The sequence below is a fragment of the Anser anser genome (genome assembly GCF_964211835.1).
Source record: "Anser anser genome assembly, chromosome: 4".
Taxonomy (NCBI): domain Eukaryota; kingdom Metazoa; phylum Chordata; class Aves; order Anseriformes; family Anatidae; genus Anser; species Anser anser.
In genome coordinates this window covers 16,543,789-16,559,732 of record NC_139724.1, presented here as the reverse complement: position 1 = coordinate 16,559,732, position 15,944 = coordinate 16,543,789, and the positions used below count along the sequence as shown (strand labels likewise).

Sequence of the window (15,944 nt, the reverse complement as noted above, 5' to 3'; positions counted from 1 at the left end):
TTCATAGGTTTCTGTCTTGTCAGTTGAGCAAATGGCACCAATTAGAGTTATTTTAAGAGCTTCCCAGCTATTGGAGCCCATTGGAAAAGAGACATATGTATGAGGGAAAAAAATGCATCCTGGAGACCAGCTGCTGTGGATTTGTGTAAAATCAAGGTCTGTGTATTTTGTGTGTCTGGGGATGAAGAACAGGGCAGGGTTGACAGGACCAGTGACCAGAAAATTCAGCTGATCTTGTGTTCTTAAATCAAACAACTCCTCTCCCCCCAGGTGCTTCTTAGCCCAATGGCCTGGCAAGGAATGGAAGGAAACCTCCCTCCACATCGTCTGCAAAGCGCATGGTTTTTGAGTGGGATGCCCGAGCTCTCTTCTGACAAGAATCTGGAAAATGAGATCATTTGCATTTGTGTGAAGCCCCATGTGTGTTCGAACCGCAAAAGTGAATTTTACCTGAACTTCCTTTGTGGCTCCTGGGCCATTAGGAGTCAATATGTCTTGGCTGATACTGGGCTCGAAAAACCACAAAGCACAAAAGCTAGACTGCTAATGGAAAAAAAATGAGCCAATTCCCCTTTAAATTGCAATTTCCAGTTTTGTATAAGTGGAGTGCAAAAGGGGGACTTCGCCTGTTGAAAATAATTGCTGTAAAAACAAAGGGAAGAGTCTTCCCTTCAGTTGTTGTTTCCTGTGAAAACTACGGGAGGGAGCAATCCGCATGCTTTTTCTCAGTGAATGGGCGAAACGCTGTTGTCCTGTCTACTTGCACAGCAAGTAACCTGGTGGTGATGGATGTTATGCCTCGGTCTGGGCTATAAACGAGGAAATACAGAAATTCTGCATTGGAACGGTACAAGGGAACATTGTAGAAGACTGCAGAAAACCAAACTCTAGAGGGAAAAATGCCTTTACAAGGGAACATTGTAGAAGACTGCAGAAAACCAAACTCTAGAGGGAAAAATGCCTTTTTCTGTTACGGGCCTGTATTCTGCAAAGGTCTGAGCACCTGCTTAGCTCCATGGGCTGTGAGCAGCCGGGCTGATGTCAGCGTAATATTTCTTGTCCATAAACTCCAGGGTGTGTGGTTCTGCAGGCTGTCACTGGGGATGTGATCTCCCGGCGGGGTGGAAATGAAGAAATGTTGTTAAGCGGCAGACGGTAATGGCTGTGATGTTCTTTCAGACTAAGAGGGATGCCAAAGGAAAAATATGATCCTCCCGATCCTCGCAGGATTTACACCATCATGTCAGCAGAAGAGGTAGCCAATGGGAAGAAGTCTCACTGGGCCGAATTAGAGATCTCGGGTGAGTCGATTTGCCTTTGAATTTTGGTTCGGCAGAGTTGTCGGTGCCCCGGAATTGCACCGGCCGCTTTCAGGGAGGGGATCCTGCAGTGAAAACAGTTTTTGTGCGGTGGGGGGGAGCATTAATTAACTTACCAGATTGCTTTCCAGCTTTGCTGACTCACTTGCAGCCCCGTTGATGTAAAACACCGACTGAGAATGGACGTGAGTTGTTGGATAGTGCTTCTCCTTCCCTAGAACCATACCTCTGTCTCTGTCCTCTTAACTGGGAGGGTTAGGTAACTGTTCAAGAGATGCTCCTGGAAAAGATAACACACAATTATCTTCTGCAGGCCTCACTGGGGCTGGGTTTTCACCCTGGGACCCCCGCCCAGCTCTCCCAGGGGGTGTTCTGATGTTCCCCATGGTTTGTATCTAATGGTTTGAGAGTGTAAAGCTGGCTGAAGATGTGGTTTGTCACTATTCTTTTTTAGGTAGAGTGCGGAGCTTAAGTACGTCGCTTTGGTCGCTGACGCACTTGACTGCTCTACACCTCAATGACAACAATCTGACTCGCATTCCACCTGATATTGCCAAGCTTCATAATCTGGTTTACCTGGATCTGTCATCCAACAAACTCAGAAGTTTACCAGCAGAACTAGGAAACATGGTATCTCTCAGGTGAGAGGAAGTACGCTGGTTACATTTTCAGGAAAAGTCTATATTCTGGGATTGGAATTGAGTTTGTTTGTTTTTTTTTTTTAATTTCGATTCACTCTTCTTTGACTTAAAACCATTCTTAGATTTAAGGTAGTTCTGAAAAATTCAAGATTGATATAAAGGTTCAGTTCTAGCAATTACTTTTGGTTATATTATTTTTTTTTTTTTCTAATCTCTACAGATACATGTCCATAAGCTGTGTAGTCTTCTGCTTTAAAACATTCTCACTTTGAGACTGTGTGATTGCCTGCTGTTTATATTTCCCTGATATGATTTTGTTGGATGTTTTGTTGTTGTTGCTTTGGCTTTAGTTTGTTTTGGTTTGTTTTTTCCTAATGAGAATATTTCAGTTGTGCTTTGAAATGGGAAGATTGGCATATCTTTCCATAATACAAAAAATTCAGCGTGAAAAGTGCCATCTTTGAAGATGAGCAGCACAGAGAGCTTTAAGAGCTTTCTTCTGAAGTGATAACTCATCAAAAGTGTTTTTGCATTTGCTGCAGGGAATTGCTTTTAAATAACAATCTGTTACGGGTTTTGCCTTATGAACTTGGACGGCTCTTCCAGCTACAAACCCTAGGTTTGAAAGGTGAGTGAGTTCTTTACGGTTAAGTATTCCGCGGAGTACTCTTGGATTAACGAGGAAGTTGGGCTCAAAAGCTTTGTGTGTTACCTCTACGTTTTCTTACAGTTACAGATATTGAGGTTAGAGCACCAATGACTAGCTAGTTTGGAAAACAGTGCTTATTTTTAATGCTATTAAGCTTCATTATGAACCTATTTCAAATCTATAAATAGGTAAATAAACCCCGTAATTTACTCTATTTATTGATTGAGGTGAGCTGAAGGAACACAGTCTGCATGTGCTAGCTGTTTCTAAAGCATCTGTTACTGTGGTGTTCTAGAGTTACAAGTTAAGCAATCTAAATACCTTCTGGGTCAATTTGTCTGTTCTCATTATGGGAGATTTTCTTTTATTGGAAAGCCTCAGGAAAGTCAGGCAGCTAATCACCAGGTTGTTTTCTGTTGTTGGCAGGCAATCCTTTATCACAAGATATTCTCAGCCTCTACCAAGATCCAGACGGAACTCGAAAGCTACTGAACTACATGCTTGACAATCTAGCAGGTGACAGACCTACAAACCTTGATTGACAGAAGTGGTTTAAAAGCATGCATAGCTGACAGTATTTGCCACTAAAACAAGAAAGTGAACCACTGAGGGGGAACATTTTTCTAACTGCTTTTATGTTTCTGCCAAGTGGTTCCACTCATAGACACACTTGCACTCAGGGAAGGAAGTTAACATATTTCATCTAAGCTTTGCCCGTGTTACCCAGACGGTATCCCAAAATAACCCTTTAGTTTCCAACAAAGCCTAAAGCCTTCCTCGATAAAGCCATTTTGATACTTTCCAATAGAAATTATAATCCAAATGCAAGCAGGATGTCAGATTTAGATCTAGAAATACCACTGTGATTAATAATATCTAGGACCTGCCTCATGGTTCTGTAACTGAGCTTTCTGTTTTGCCATAGAAACTGTGGTAAAACAAAACAAACCTCCGCCTCTGCGCTAAATTTCCACAGATGGTCTCAGGGTCAGCTCGCAGCTGAACTTGACTGTGTTGTAAAGTGGCCAGGGTTTGACACGGCCCTTCTCTTGTGCCACCTCACAGCAATCCCTAGCTGCGTAAGTGGAGAGCACGCGTTGCAGGACTGACGGATGTGGGGCGAGGATAGGATGTCTGAACCACTGTCTCAACCGTTCTTCCTCAGCAATTTATTCAAGGTGCAGGACTCTTTCAGTGGTTCTAGATTTGCAAGAAAGAGACAAAAATAGTGAATCTTACAACTGACAGGCTTGTTCTTAACTGTAATTAACTGCTTCTGGCATGTAAATGCTTTTTGTGCATCCTTGTCTCCCGTGGAGCTTAAAAAGGCTTGGGGAGTTGGGGTTGCAAATACAGTATGGAACATTATTGTTCAGTCATCAGTTTGATTTAGAAACTGTAACTTACAATGATAAACCCCAAATTAATCACTGTTGTGTGTTTTTTTTTTCTTTTTTAGTTCATCCAGAGCAGCTGCCTCCAAGGCCATGGATTACTTTAAAAGAACGAGACCAAATTCTGCCCTCAGGTAAAACTGTGGTTCTTTTCCCTGCGATCAAACAATGATGTGCTGAAGGACTGTTTTTGGGCTTTATTTACAGAGAATTCTTCTGGCTTACATGGCTCAGATTGAAAACAGCAATTTGTGTTCATTTGTATTAAATAATTAGCACATGGTTGTGCCGTAAATACAATTTTTGTAACTCAGATGGAATGCTGGTCATTTCTTCTCTCTGTTAGACTTTTTCATAACTGTTCCAGCTACTGATGCCAAAGGAGAAGAGCTCCTTTTTTAAAGCCTTTTCACAGAAATAATAAGAACTGAAATAACTGCATACAATTCCGTATCGATACATAAACTGACTAGAGTGAGACTTCGCGAAGTTCTATCTGCAAGAGAACACACTGGTACTGAGTGGTACTGAAGTTAGTTTAATGCCCTCTATTGTTGATTTTGGTGAAGTGCAAGAGGCAGCATTTCTTCAGTATACAAATCCAGTGCCTCTTCTTCCCCTGCACATCCTCAATATAGCCCTCAAAAAAACACCCAAGAGCTTTTGTAAAGAACAAAAATGCTAATATTTTTATTGCAGAAGATCAGATTAGTAATCATCAAGGGCAATGTGGCAGTCCTCTACACTTTTGTTTTTAGAAGCTCGAAGATGGCAGGTCTTCAAAACTTAGCTGAATATTGTGTTAGGCAAGGTAGCATTGCAGTTAAGATCATCTGTCCTTTTATAATATTAAAGAACAACAAGTCCGAAAGAAAAAAAATAACAGTAGGAAAGGGGAAAATGCAAAAAGTCCTGTAAGCCACCACCACATTAGGTTCTGCATTTCTATTTTAATATCCTTTACAAATCAGTATCTCATTGCAGTTCTACAGAGTTTGGTTTTATTTTTTAATCCATCATCTTTAGCAGAAACAGAATTTAGAATTCATTAAATAGCATTGCATTAAGCAAATGAGCTGTGGGATATTTCGTGATAAAAACTGCAATAAGCCAATTGATTGTTATTATCAAATTGAAAGAACCAAACAGCAATCTTCTTTGACTGCAAGTAGGAAACATACAGCAGTAACCTCATACATTACATAACATACAGGTAACCTCACAGTAAAACCTCACTTCGTTCTCTGCAAATATGAGTAGTCTTTTCCAAGTGGCATGATGCTAGGGTGTTATATTTACTTATATTTTTTTGGGTGTAAAATTGAAGAGTTGAGAATTTTTTTATGTGAAAGCATGATTCAGTTTGAATAATCTCATGAGCTGCATGCTGACTTCTCTCTCTCTTTTTTTTTTTTTTAAACGTCACCAAATAATATATATATGCTTGCCAATTGGTGATTTCATTTTTCATTCTCTTCCCTGACCTCACCTGGGGCTCTCTCTTCCCCTTGTACTCAATATACTTTAACCAGACGTAAGAGGAACAGCATTCTTTTCTAGGCCACTAGAAATGTTGTACGGGTGCTATGAAAATTGTACAAATGTTTTGGAATCGAACTGCCTAAAATGATGCCTTCTAAAGCAGCGTTTCTTTCTGATGCTGTGGTATCATGACGTGGCGACAGCTTCTTTAGTAGATTGGTTTTGATATTGCTGTTGACCTGCACAGGTCATTTATGCCTGAAGTCGCTGTATCAAGGCACCTAATGCACTAATGACTGGGTTTTGACTCTATCACTGAAATGCGTGCTCCTCTCCTTCTGACTCCAGTTGCAGAGAGAGACACTGTTCCGAATTGTTGCCCACCAGTAGAGTTGTCCCATCCCCCATGCAAATCAAATTTAACTGCCAAATGGGATTGCATTGCTTTCTTACACATATGCCTTCTCATTTTGATAGTAAAGCTGATTTTTTTCAGGAAGAGGTTAGCCTTACATCGTAACTGCTGCCTCATGAGGGCCTTTTTACTCCCGTTCATGAAACTCTCAGTGGATTATCCCACTGACTTGTGTTCAGTAGGCCCTTCAGAACAGACCCTGTAAGAGCCGGTATTTTGACTTGAACACCTTCATCATTTGCTATCTTCAGAGCTTGGTAACATTTTTCTGTCTTTGTTTCCTTCTAGCTTCATTCACAGTTATGTGCTACAATGTGTTGTGTGATAAATACGCCACTCGGCAGCTCTATGGCTACTGCCCGTCTTGGGCGCTGAACTGGGAGTATAGAAAAAAGGGAATCATGGAAGAAATCGTCAACTGTGATGCAGATATCATTAGTCTTCAGGTAACTGGAACATTATTTTTCATCAGAAGCAGAAAATACTAACTTCCACCTTTAGAATGAAATGCTCCCTTGAAAACATCAAATTCTCCAGCTCACTAACAAATTCCAGGGCCTACCAATACAAGCTGTGCACACAGCTCCTTGTTCACATATTGTCTTGTGATTTATGAAACAAGATAAAGTGAGTGAGATAAACTTAGCAAAATTAGTATGTAATGTGCACTGCAAGATACAGGGTTTGCCTCTCAGCTACATGTCCTAAATACTCTCCCTCTGGGTGTATGAGATTTCCTACAAAAGGGGAGACTGCAGAATGCTATATCCCCAAATGCCACTGTTCCTGCGTGGTAAAGAAATTAAAGTCTCAAAAATAATCTCACTGGAAAACGAGGGCATTGACCCATCAAAGTTAAATATTGATTGTCATTGGTACACGTATACTGTTGTGCTATTAGAAATCTATCGCCAATGTTTAGAACAGCTGAGCACTTCTGCCTTTAGACTGGTATTCTGTTTTCTAAGCAAGCTCTGGTAAGTAAATATTCCACACAAGAAGAGAATAGCTGTCTTGGTCTGAAACCTCAAGAGAATCCGCCCAGAGATCAGATGCTATTACAAAGAAAATGGATTGTTAGACTACAGTGAGAGACCCTTCTGTGTCAGAGTTCTCGAGGTTAAATATTAACTGGCACTGGATATCTATCGACCTCTAACAAGTTTTAACCTAGGACAGTATCTGCATTCATATGTCAAAAGCAGCAGGTGTAATCTCTTGCTATTCAAAATCCACCCATCACTTTCCCTTTTGAGGGGATTCCAGGTTATCCAGGAATGCAAATCTGTTTCCATCAGGCCATTAATCTAGGAAGTGAGATGATTTGTGCAAACAGAAGCTTTTGACTTCGGTAAGAGCTTCTGATTGCAAGCCAAGACAAGCACTAGCTGTCACATAGGAAGGGTTTACTCGACTTTGTTAGCCTAAAGTATTTGTGTTCAATTCCAGGAAGTGGAAACAGAGCAATACTTCACCCTTTTTCTGCCAGCATTGAAAGAACGAGGATATGATGGATTCTTTTCTCCAAAGTCACGTGCCAAAATCATGTCTGAGCAGGAGAAAAAGCATGTGGATGGCTGTGCAATATTCTTCAAAACTGAGAAGTAAGGAGCAGAAGCAGCTTTTCGTACATACATCTTAAAAAGTTTGATTTAGATCTGAAAGTCTCCCTCTCTCAGGGTGCACAGTAACCAAACTACTGTGTTATAACACAAAAAAGTAAAGCTCACTACAAAGAATGATCCTCCCTCCCCTTGCTGCCCTGATTATTTGCAACAGAGTCTTTCCCTTTCTTTCAGACTAACGATATCTCTTAAGAATGTATCTTGAAGATATCTTAAGAAACATAAAAGTTGGAGGAGGGCTAGTATGAGTAAAAACACACATGCTTCACGTGTGCGTTTTTTGGCTGATCTAATAAATAGCTCACTTTCTTTACAAACCTTTGCCTTGCTTGACAAGTTTCACCCCCCTAAGATTAATCTTTAAAGGTCTTCAATCTTTAAAGCTGTGCTGGCTTAATCTTCAGGTATTAAAGGGTGTATTGCTGCCACAGGATCACAGAACACTCTTGGCTTTAATGTGGGTGTATTATTGAATATCTTTTCCAAAACGTTCTGCCACACTAAAAGCATCAAACCACTGGGAAGGCAGGAGAAGCTCTGGCATTCACGCTTCTCATTTGTGTGAACTGCTCAGGGGGCTGCACCCATGTTGTACCACACTGAGTATCCCTCTGAATATTCCCATAGAACAGTTTTCAGTAAAAACTCTACCTGCTTGCTAATAATAATCATACTTTTTATTGTTATTATTTTCTGAGAGGACAAAAACAAAAAATCACTTTCAAGAGGCAGCTTTCGGTTTGTCCTGAAGCGAGGCGTTTTGGGGCATCCTATGGCTGTAAAGGAAGGAAAAAACAATGTCACAAAGCTAATGGTGGTAGCTAGAGGTTAGAAGGAAGCTGTTTTTAATAATGCATTTGCCCAAAGTAAAAGACAAGCCTTTAATCACTATCTCATCCTGATTTTTTTGCCTAGAACAGTTGTGGGGAGGTGTAGTAACCTCTCAGCATTGCTCTGAGTAGTCCTTTCAGAGTGCTCTGCTGAAGCACATAAACGCTTCCTAAACCCCAGAGATCTCCTATTCCAGGACAGTCTCTGTCTTGTCAAGCAGAGACCTCTGCCCTGACTGGAAGACTGCTTCTTAGAACTGTTTTTGCTTTATGAAATGAGAGGCCAAAAGAAACGTGCCTCACCCTGTCCTTCAGACTCTGTCCCTGGATGTTGCAGACTGGAGGTCAGAGAGGAACCACGCCTTTCACGCAGCTGTATGTCACCCGTGTTCATGTGCGATTCTGCTTGTTTCACCAGGTTTACGCTGGTGCAGAAGCACACCGTGGAGTTCAACCAGGTGGCAATGGCCAACTCAGAAGGTTCAGAAGCGATGTTAAACAGAGTGATGACGAAGGACAACATCGGAGTTGCTGTGGTGTTAGAGGTGCACAAGGAATTATTTGGAGCAAGTGAGTATGACCGTGGCTATCTCACGGACTGACTGCTCAGTTCCCCTTGAAGGCACGACATTCCTTTGGCAATACATCTCCACGTGATATCACTGCCATTGGCGGTGGTAACCGAGTACTTGCAAATAAGCAAGCACTGCTCACTTTGCTAATTTGAGAAATGGAAGCCCATCGGTGGCTGAGGCAGGACACAGGTGACATGATTTCCAGTTCTGACTGCACTTTCATCCAGATGCCCAGCATTCAGCTTTCTCCTGTGAGGCTTTTGTCCTTGTTTAGTTAGACTGCTAAATTTTACTTGATGAATTAAGCTTTTCCAAGGTCACCGTGTCTGCATGCATATGCTCTTACCGGTAGTTGTTGGTAATATTCAACTTCTATTTTCAAGTCTCTTTTTTTTTCCCTTGATTGAATCCTTCTGTCCTCCCCCAGTGATTACATGACACTGCTGATGTATTGATGTGGAAGAATGAGATTATCAGGTGTCTTTTGATGCCACTTGATAGACTGACGCTCACTCTTTCATTATGTTTGATCAGACGCAGTAGACAATTTAAAGATACTTAAAATTGCCACCCTGCTCTGTCTGTGTGTCTGGATTTTTGATCACTGCTTTCTAATGTGTATTCTTCAAAGGAGCAGGGTGTCCAGATCGCAGGACAGGGAGAAATTGTGTGTAACTTCATGCCCCACCATTCAGAGTACTGCTTCTCAGGTATATAGTAAAAGCAGCTGTAGTGTTTTCCAGCAACTAGGTTCATACTGCATTTATTTAAGCAGATGCCTTCTTTTCCCAAGGGAGTAATTAATAAGCTAAGCTAATCTATTAATAATAATCTTAGCTGTGGCAACTAAGAGTCAAGAAATTCGCTTGTGCTTTAACCATTGAAGATTGGTGCATAGTTTATAAGTCAAGTGATGGCCACCTTCACCTTTAAGTTCATTATGTCCTTTAGTGACTGGGCATTGGAGAAGATTCTTGAGAAAATCTGTCCTTGAGATGTGGAAAGGAAGAGAAAGGGAGAGCATTCAGAAGATGTTAAGAAAAGCAGTTGACCAGTAGAGAAGGAATGCAACTGTAATTGTATCAGCTTATGCTGATTATTTCTTCCCTGTATTGGTGAGATTTAGTGAAGTGGTATTACGTACAAGCTGCTGATTTTGAAAGGAGACGTGGGTTAAGTAGTGCCTTTTTCTCAGCAATGAAAGGACATCTGTTTTCTGGTGTGCATCCCTTCAAGTCCTTAGTAGCTAGACCCTGATCATAATGAGGGATAAATCTGCTGTGTTCACACAATCAGCCTTTTCACTGAAAAAAAATGTATTTATCTATCTAGGTATAAAATCTCTTCATGTGGACAAACAGCTGCTTATTGTGGCCAATGCCCACATGCACTGGGACCCTGAATACTCGGATGTGAAACTCATTCAGACTATGATGTTTGTCTCAGAACTGAAAAATATCCTTGAGAAAGCCTCAAGCAGGCCTGGTAGCCCAACAGCAGATCCTAATTCTATCCCACTGGTGCTGTGTGCAGATCTTAACTCATTGCCTGATTCAGGTAAGACTGGTTGTGTCTTAATTTTTAACGTACCTTTTTAGAGTCCTTTTTTCCTCTGTGGGTGATTAAGTAGCTTGTACTTCCCTGGGTAGCTGTTGTGGAAAGATTTTTTAGAAGCAGCAGTCCTCTAAAATTTGAATGAAGAAAATGCAAGTCCTCCAGCTGAGCAGATTGCTTTTTATGATCAATCGTGCTCTCTAGAAAAGTTGGTCATGCCTCAAAAGATACATAGACAAGGACAAATAGATCTTAAATAAATGGTTAAAGAAATACCTGGATGGGAGGTTCATGACATAACATGAAAACTTCCTAAGGAGATGCACTTGCTTTAGTAATTGTGATTTTTGATACTGTTATATCAGGCACATGTAAAAAAGCTGCCTCTCTAGCACCCCTTGTGTCACATATATATAGCAGTATACACACTGTGGTTTTACTGTAATCCTCAAGAAATTGTGCCGGAACTGCTGGAGAGCTCCTGTTCCTTGGCTGCCTCTCAGAAAGGGGCAAACGTATCAGGAATGGACACGCTGGCTGTGCAGATTTCTGCTCTTTTTTTCCTGATTCCGTGGGGTCTCTTATCAATGGTCTGGTTTTTAACTCCGAGGGCAAAATTCCTCGGATCTTGTATTTTAAAGCAACTGCCTGAACCCTTTCCTTTGCAAACAGGTGTGGTGGAATACTTAAGCAATGGCATAGTAGCTGACAACCACAAGGACTTCAAGGAGTTGCGTTACAACGAGTGTCTCATGAACTTCAGCGGCAATGGGAAAAACGGGGCTTCTGAAGGAAGAATTACACATGGCTTCCAACTCAAGAGCGCCTATGAAAACAACTTGATGCCTTACACCAATTACACTTTTGATTTCAAAGTAAGCAGCGATTTTTCTGAAATGGCAGACATTGACCTGGTCTCCCCAGGATGCTGTCTTAACTTTCTGACCGTTTCTCTCTGTTCCTGTAAGTGCTTCTTCACTGGCTCCTACACTTGCTGGACGCTTTCCTACCACACAAAAGTCCTTGATTTGTTGGCGTTTTTAAGCTTCTGACCTGGCTCTGGCCAGTGACTTAACGAAAACGGATGCAGTGCTTTGAACGCGAAGTGGCGTGCGCATTGATTTCCCTAATTCCAGGGCCGTGTGTCTTCCCGTGACTCGCAGCGAGCAGCCAGTCGAGTTGAGGTTGCCAGAACCGAGGTCTGTTCTCACTGTCATGTTTCTCTTTCTCCCTAGGGTGTGATTGACTACATTTTCTATTCCAACACTCACATGAACGTGCTTGGTGTCCTGGGGCCTTTGGACCCTCAGTGGCTGGTTGAGAACAACATCACTGGGTGTCCACACCCTCACATCCCTTCAGACCACTTCTCACTGTTAACACAACTCGAACTCCATCCTCCGCTCCTGCCTCTTGTCAACGGTGTGCACTTGCCGAACAGGAGGTAGTGGAGCCCTGCCCCTTTGAGGGCAAGGACCTGTTGTTATGGACCTGTACAGTTGTAAATCAAAGTATATAGGAGTGAAGTATGGCCAACCTTAAGCTGCTTCTTCAAGCTCCTTTCCTTATGTGTTTGATATGAGATTTTGCACATTTTGGTGCATATTGGTATCATTTGGCACTAGGGCTGGAACCAAAGTATTATTCCCTTTCCAGGTTTTTAATTTAATTCTGTTTTTTAAACTGGCAAGCTTTTTCTTTTCAGTAGGAAGCTGCACTTATAAATGGACAAATGAGATTAAAAACTTGCATATTAACATATTTAAACATAAAGCTTTTTTTTCCAGAACGGGGCAAAACGCGCCAACCTTTTAGGAGAAAGAAAAACAAAAATAGAAGTGACTGGTTTGTAGGAAGAATATTAGAAAATCTGTTTGTTTGAACCCAAAATGGAGACTGAGCTCCGCATCCAAAATAAAATTTGCACATTAGCAAAGCACTTAATACCCGACTCTAAGTTATTAGCAGTGTGGCCCTGCCCATTATTTAACTAACAGTAGAAAACCAAAGATGGCTTAATACCCATGATAAAACTTGAGGTCTAAATTCTCGTGACATAAATTCGCTTACCACAAAAATTCCAATGAACATACATCTCACAAGGATTGAGTTTGAGCATTTGATGCCATGGTAGATCGCTTGCTTGGCAGACGTAATGGTAGCTTTTGTTTTTTTGGAGCTCTGAAGAACGTGGTCCGTTCTGGGCAAGATATTCAGGAATCCAAACGGCCTCTGTGAGACAGAGCTGCCTCTCTGCTTTGGCAGGCCAGGACGACCCGCTGCTCAGCGGCATGGCTTGGGAGCAGGGTTTTGGGGGTGGGAAAGAATTGCACTTAAAGCAAGCAGTTACAAGCAGCTGAGAACAAAGAAGTTCCAATTCCCTTCTAGGTTCCCTTTGCTGAAGTTCAGTTGCAAAGATGAGGAACTTTGGATGAGCTGGTTGAGCTTAGGGTACAGGAAAAAGCCACTGGAAATGATCTTAATTCTGTCTCCAAAGCGCATGTGAGGTAGCTGTGTGGATGCTTTTGTCACTGGGGGAGAGAGCAGTAGCCATAATCATTCCTTGGATTATTTTTCCTGACCCTAGTTGCCAAATAGCCATCATATGTTTTTAATAATCTTTATTTTCTGTTGTCGGTCAGGGTTGAATTCAAAAGCTGCTGGTTCATTCCCAACTGTTAATGCTCTTTAGATGTGTTGGAAATCCTTTTTTCTTTTTTTTCTTTTTTATGCTCTAGGTGGCCAGTTCAAAACCTTGTGCCTCGAGAGGCGTTAAACCTAATGCAATTTTCTGCAAGAATTGGTTGGCTGCTTAATGTTAAAAAAAAATGGCACAGTAATAGGAAAAGGTTGTGTCTGTGTTTTTAAGTTTTTCTTTATTCTGCTTTTTTGCTGCTATAAGATTTTCTTGAACTTATATTTTAAACTTTTCATGCACTTTACTGTTTCTAGTCTCAAAATGTGATATTTTTAATAAATGAAAAAATTTTCAATTACGTGAATGAAATTTTTAAACAGATTGATAGCCTATATTTATGTCTCATTCGTATACTTAAAGAAGTCAAATTTAAATTGTTAAATCAGTTTTAAATGCTAAGGAGCCATCTTCTGTCTTGCAAAACTGATAAGTCAGGCTGTTCCTCTACTCTTTAAATATGCATTTCCTTTGTCGTTTTATACATAGGAAATTATCCATAGGAAAAAACAATTGGACCTAGAGTAGAAAATATTCCCTGACTTTTGCTGGTGGGCCGGGGAGGGGATGGTGTGGGACAAATGCAAAAATCAGTTCAACGAAATGACAACTCCCTCTTAAAAAAAAAAAAAGTGCCTAAAAATGGAGGCGTCATCTATTGCCTAACATAAATTGGAAGCTATCATAGCTGGGTGAAATTAATGTACATAAATTGCTTTGTGCAGCACCAAAAAAAGCCCTTTTGAAAGACGGATTTTCCTCTAGGTGCAGGTATCTCTTTTTTAATATACCTCAGCGTTCGACACCTAGCCATGCAGATAAATCGAGAACATGACTGAGAGTATAGTACTGGAAAGTAGAATAGCATGAAAAACTTAATTTTGTGGACATTACCTTTCTGTAATCAGCTACTGTATCTTTTTTGGACGGGGGTTCTCTGCTCTGGAGGTATGCACTAACAAACCATTCTCCTCCTTTCGTACACGCATGTTAACGAGCAACGTGAGCAATATTTCCTACCATACTTCACTCCCAATATTTTTTGAGATGTTTGTATAAAATGGAATTTAAAGTTCACCTATGATTGTATATGAACTGCAGAGGAGCCCGTTTATTAATAAAAATAAAAACCAACAACAATCTTTTGTAATATCAGGGTGGGAGAGGGTGGGGATGAAAACACCAACAACCGGTAAGCATTGTAAACTGCGCAGGTACTGCTTTCCTTTGGTTTATAACTGACTGAAGTGTTCTGTTGCAGGAAGGTGTTTAATTGGATTTTCTCTGCTTCAAAATGCACCTCACAAAGCCCATTATGCTGTGCAATTTTTAAAAAGTTCTTTTCCCAGACATTGCACAAAACCTCTGGATTTAAAAAAAAAATCTGTTTAAAGCTCTGTTCATGTTTCACTTGTTGCACGTAACTGGGGGCATGTTTGCTTGCCATTCACACGTCTGGCTCCCTCCCTGTTTTCCTCCTGGTTTTTCCCCTTCCCTGCAGAAGGAGCAGTAAGGGGGTCGTGCTTTTTCCTCTAGCCGAGCAGATTTTCTGCTCCCAGACGAGAGGGAATGTGGAGCCCTCGGCACGCCTCGTGTTGGGATGTGAGCTGTTCCAGAAACACATCTCCCACGTGGCGATGCTCCTTTTCTTTTGACCCAGAAGGATGCTGACAGCATCCTGCAGGGTATTTTCTAAGGGAGAGGGAGGGAAGTAATACACGAACCCAAATATCACCAACTATAAACAGTTTTTCTTCGTGGCTGCCCCTGGTTTCTCTTCCTCGAACAGATTGCATTGCCCTCACAACCAAAAGCTTGGAAAAAAAAGCTTGAAGCCTTTTACTGCTCCTTGCTGTCTTGGTTTGGTTCCAAAAATACTGTGCCTGGTGTCAACTTCTAAGCAACAGCACTGCCTAAAGCAAGCAGAGAAAAAAAAATCCAACACCGTTCTACAGGCAACTTTTTAAAATTCAATATGGTAAATCTGTTAGCTATGGGGTTTTGTGTGTATATATATATATATATATATATAAAAAGAGAATTTTGTACAATGTAGCTGAATATTTTTGTTTCCTTATTTTGATGTAAGGAGTATGAACATTTGCGTACCACTCGCTGAAGTCAGGTATGGCACAATGGGTTCTGAGACCAGCTTTTCTTCCCATTTGCCTCGTTAAAAGCTTTTTTCCGTCATTTTCTGGCATTCATCGAGAAAATATGTCATTTTGTCAGCAAGCTGTCTCTGTGTGTCCGAAGCCACTCCTGTTTAGTCTGCAGAAGCCTTCGGAAAAGTTCTTGTTAGGCTCAGCTCCTCGCTATTCTCTGTTTTATAGACTATAAAGCCAAAATCTTTGAATCCCAACCTTTTCAGAAGCTCTTACCACTGACCTAACATAGCATCCAAAACCGTGCTGTGGTCTTCAGAGGTCAGGCACCGCTGCAGGCCACCGCAGGTCTCCCACCTTGCCAGCTTTGCTGCTGGGACTCCTAAATCCGTGCTTATGTGCTTGAACTCGAGGCCAGGCTTACAAAGGTGCTGAGCAGCTGCAGCTCCCAAACCCTGAGTGTCGGGCCAGGTTTCTCCCGGTGCATCAGCATGGCTTTAGGAGGCCGGCCAGGTTGGGAAAACACCATAAAGGTTCCCAGCTGGAGGGCAGTAGTGATGCCTTCCTAGTAGTGAGCAGCAGCCAGAGCGGGCTGACAGCCCTTAGCGTTGAAGACGAGATTTAATCCCAGCAACGCAGGAGTAGCTTTCATTTTTTACA

At 41.5% G+C, this 15,944-nt stretch overlaps 1 protein-coding gene across 3 annotated transcripts in view; it reads left to right on the top strand.

Moving 5' to 3' along the window:
• Positions 1–15,234, top strand: part of CNOT6L (CCR4-NOT transcription complex subunit 6 like) — a 33,005-nt gene extending 17,771 nt beyond the window's left edge. For all 3 annotated transcript variants that reach the window (XM_083833137.1, XM_083833135.1, XM_083833136.1), the window contains 11 exons: positions 1,180–1,301; positions 1,774–1,960; positions 2,503–2,588; positions 3,036–3,125; positions 4,069–4,137; positions 6,189–6,346; positions 7,350–7,504; positions 8,774–8,925; positions 10,263–10,487; positions 11,157–11,359; positions 11,720–15,234. In XM_083833137.1, the coding sequence (XP_083689263.1) occupies positions 1,190–1,301; positions 1,774–1,960; positions 2,503–2,588; positions 3,036–3,125; positions 4,069–4,137; positions 6,189–6,346; positions 7,350–7,504; positions 8,774–8,925; positions 10,263–10,487; positions 11,157–11,359; positions 11,720–11,932 (1,650 nt within the window). In that variant the 5' untranslated portion in view covers positions 1,180–1,189 and the 3' untranslated portion in view covers positions 11,933–15,234. The remainder of the gene's footprint in view (positions 1–1,179; positions 1,302–1,773; positions 1,961–2,502; positions 2,589–3,035; positions 3,126–4,068; positions 4,138–6,188; positions 6,347–7,349; positions 7,505–8,773; positions 8,926–10,262; positions 10,488–11,156; positions 11,360–11,719) is intronic.
• The last annotated feature ends 710 nt before the right edge of the window (positions 15,235–15,944 follow it).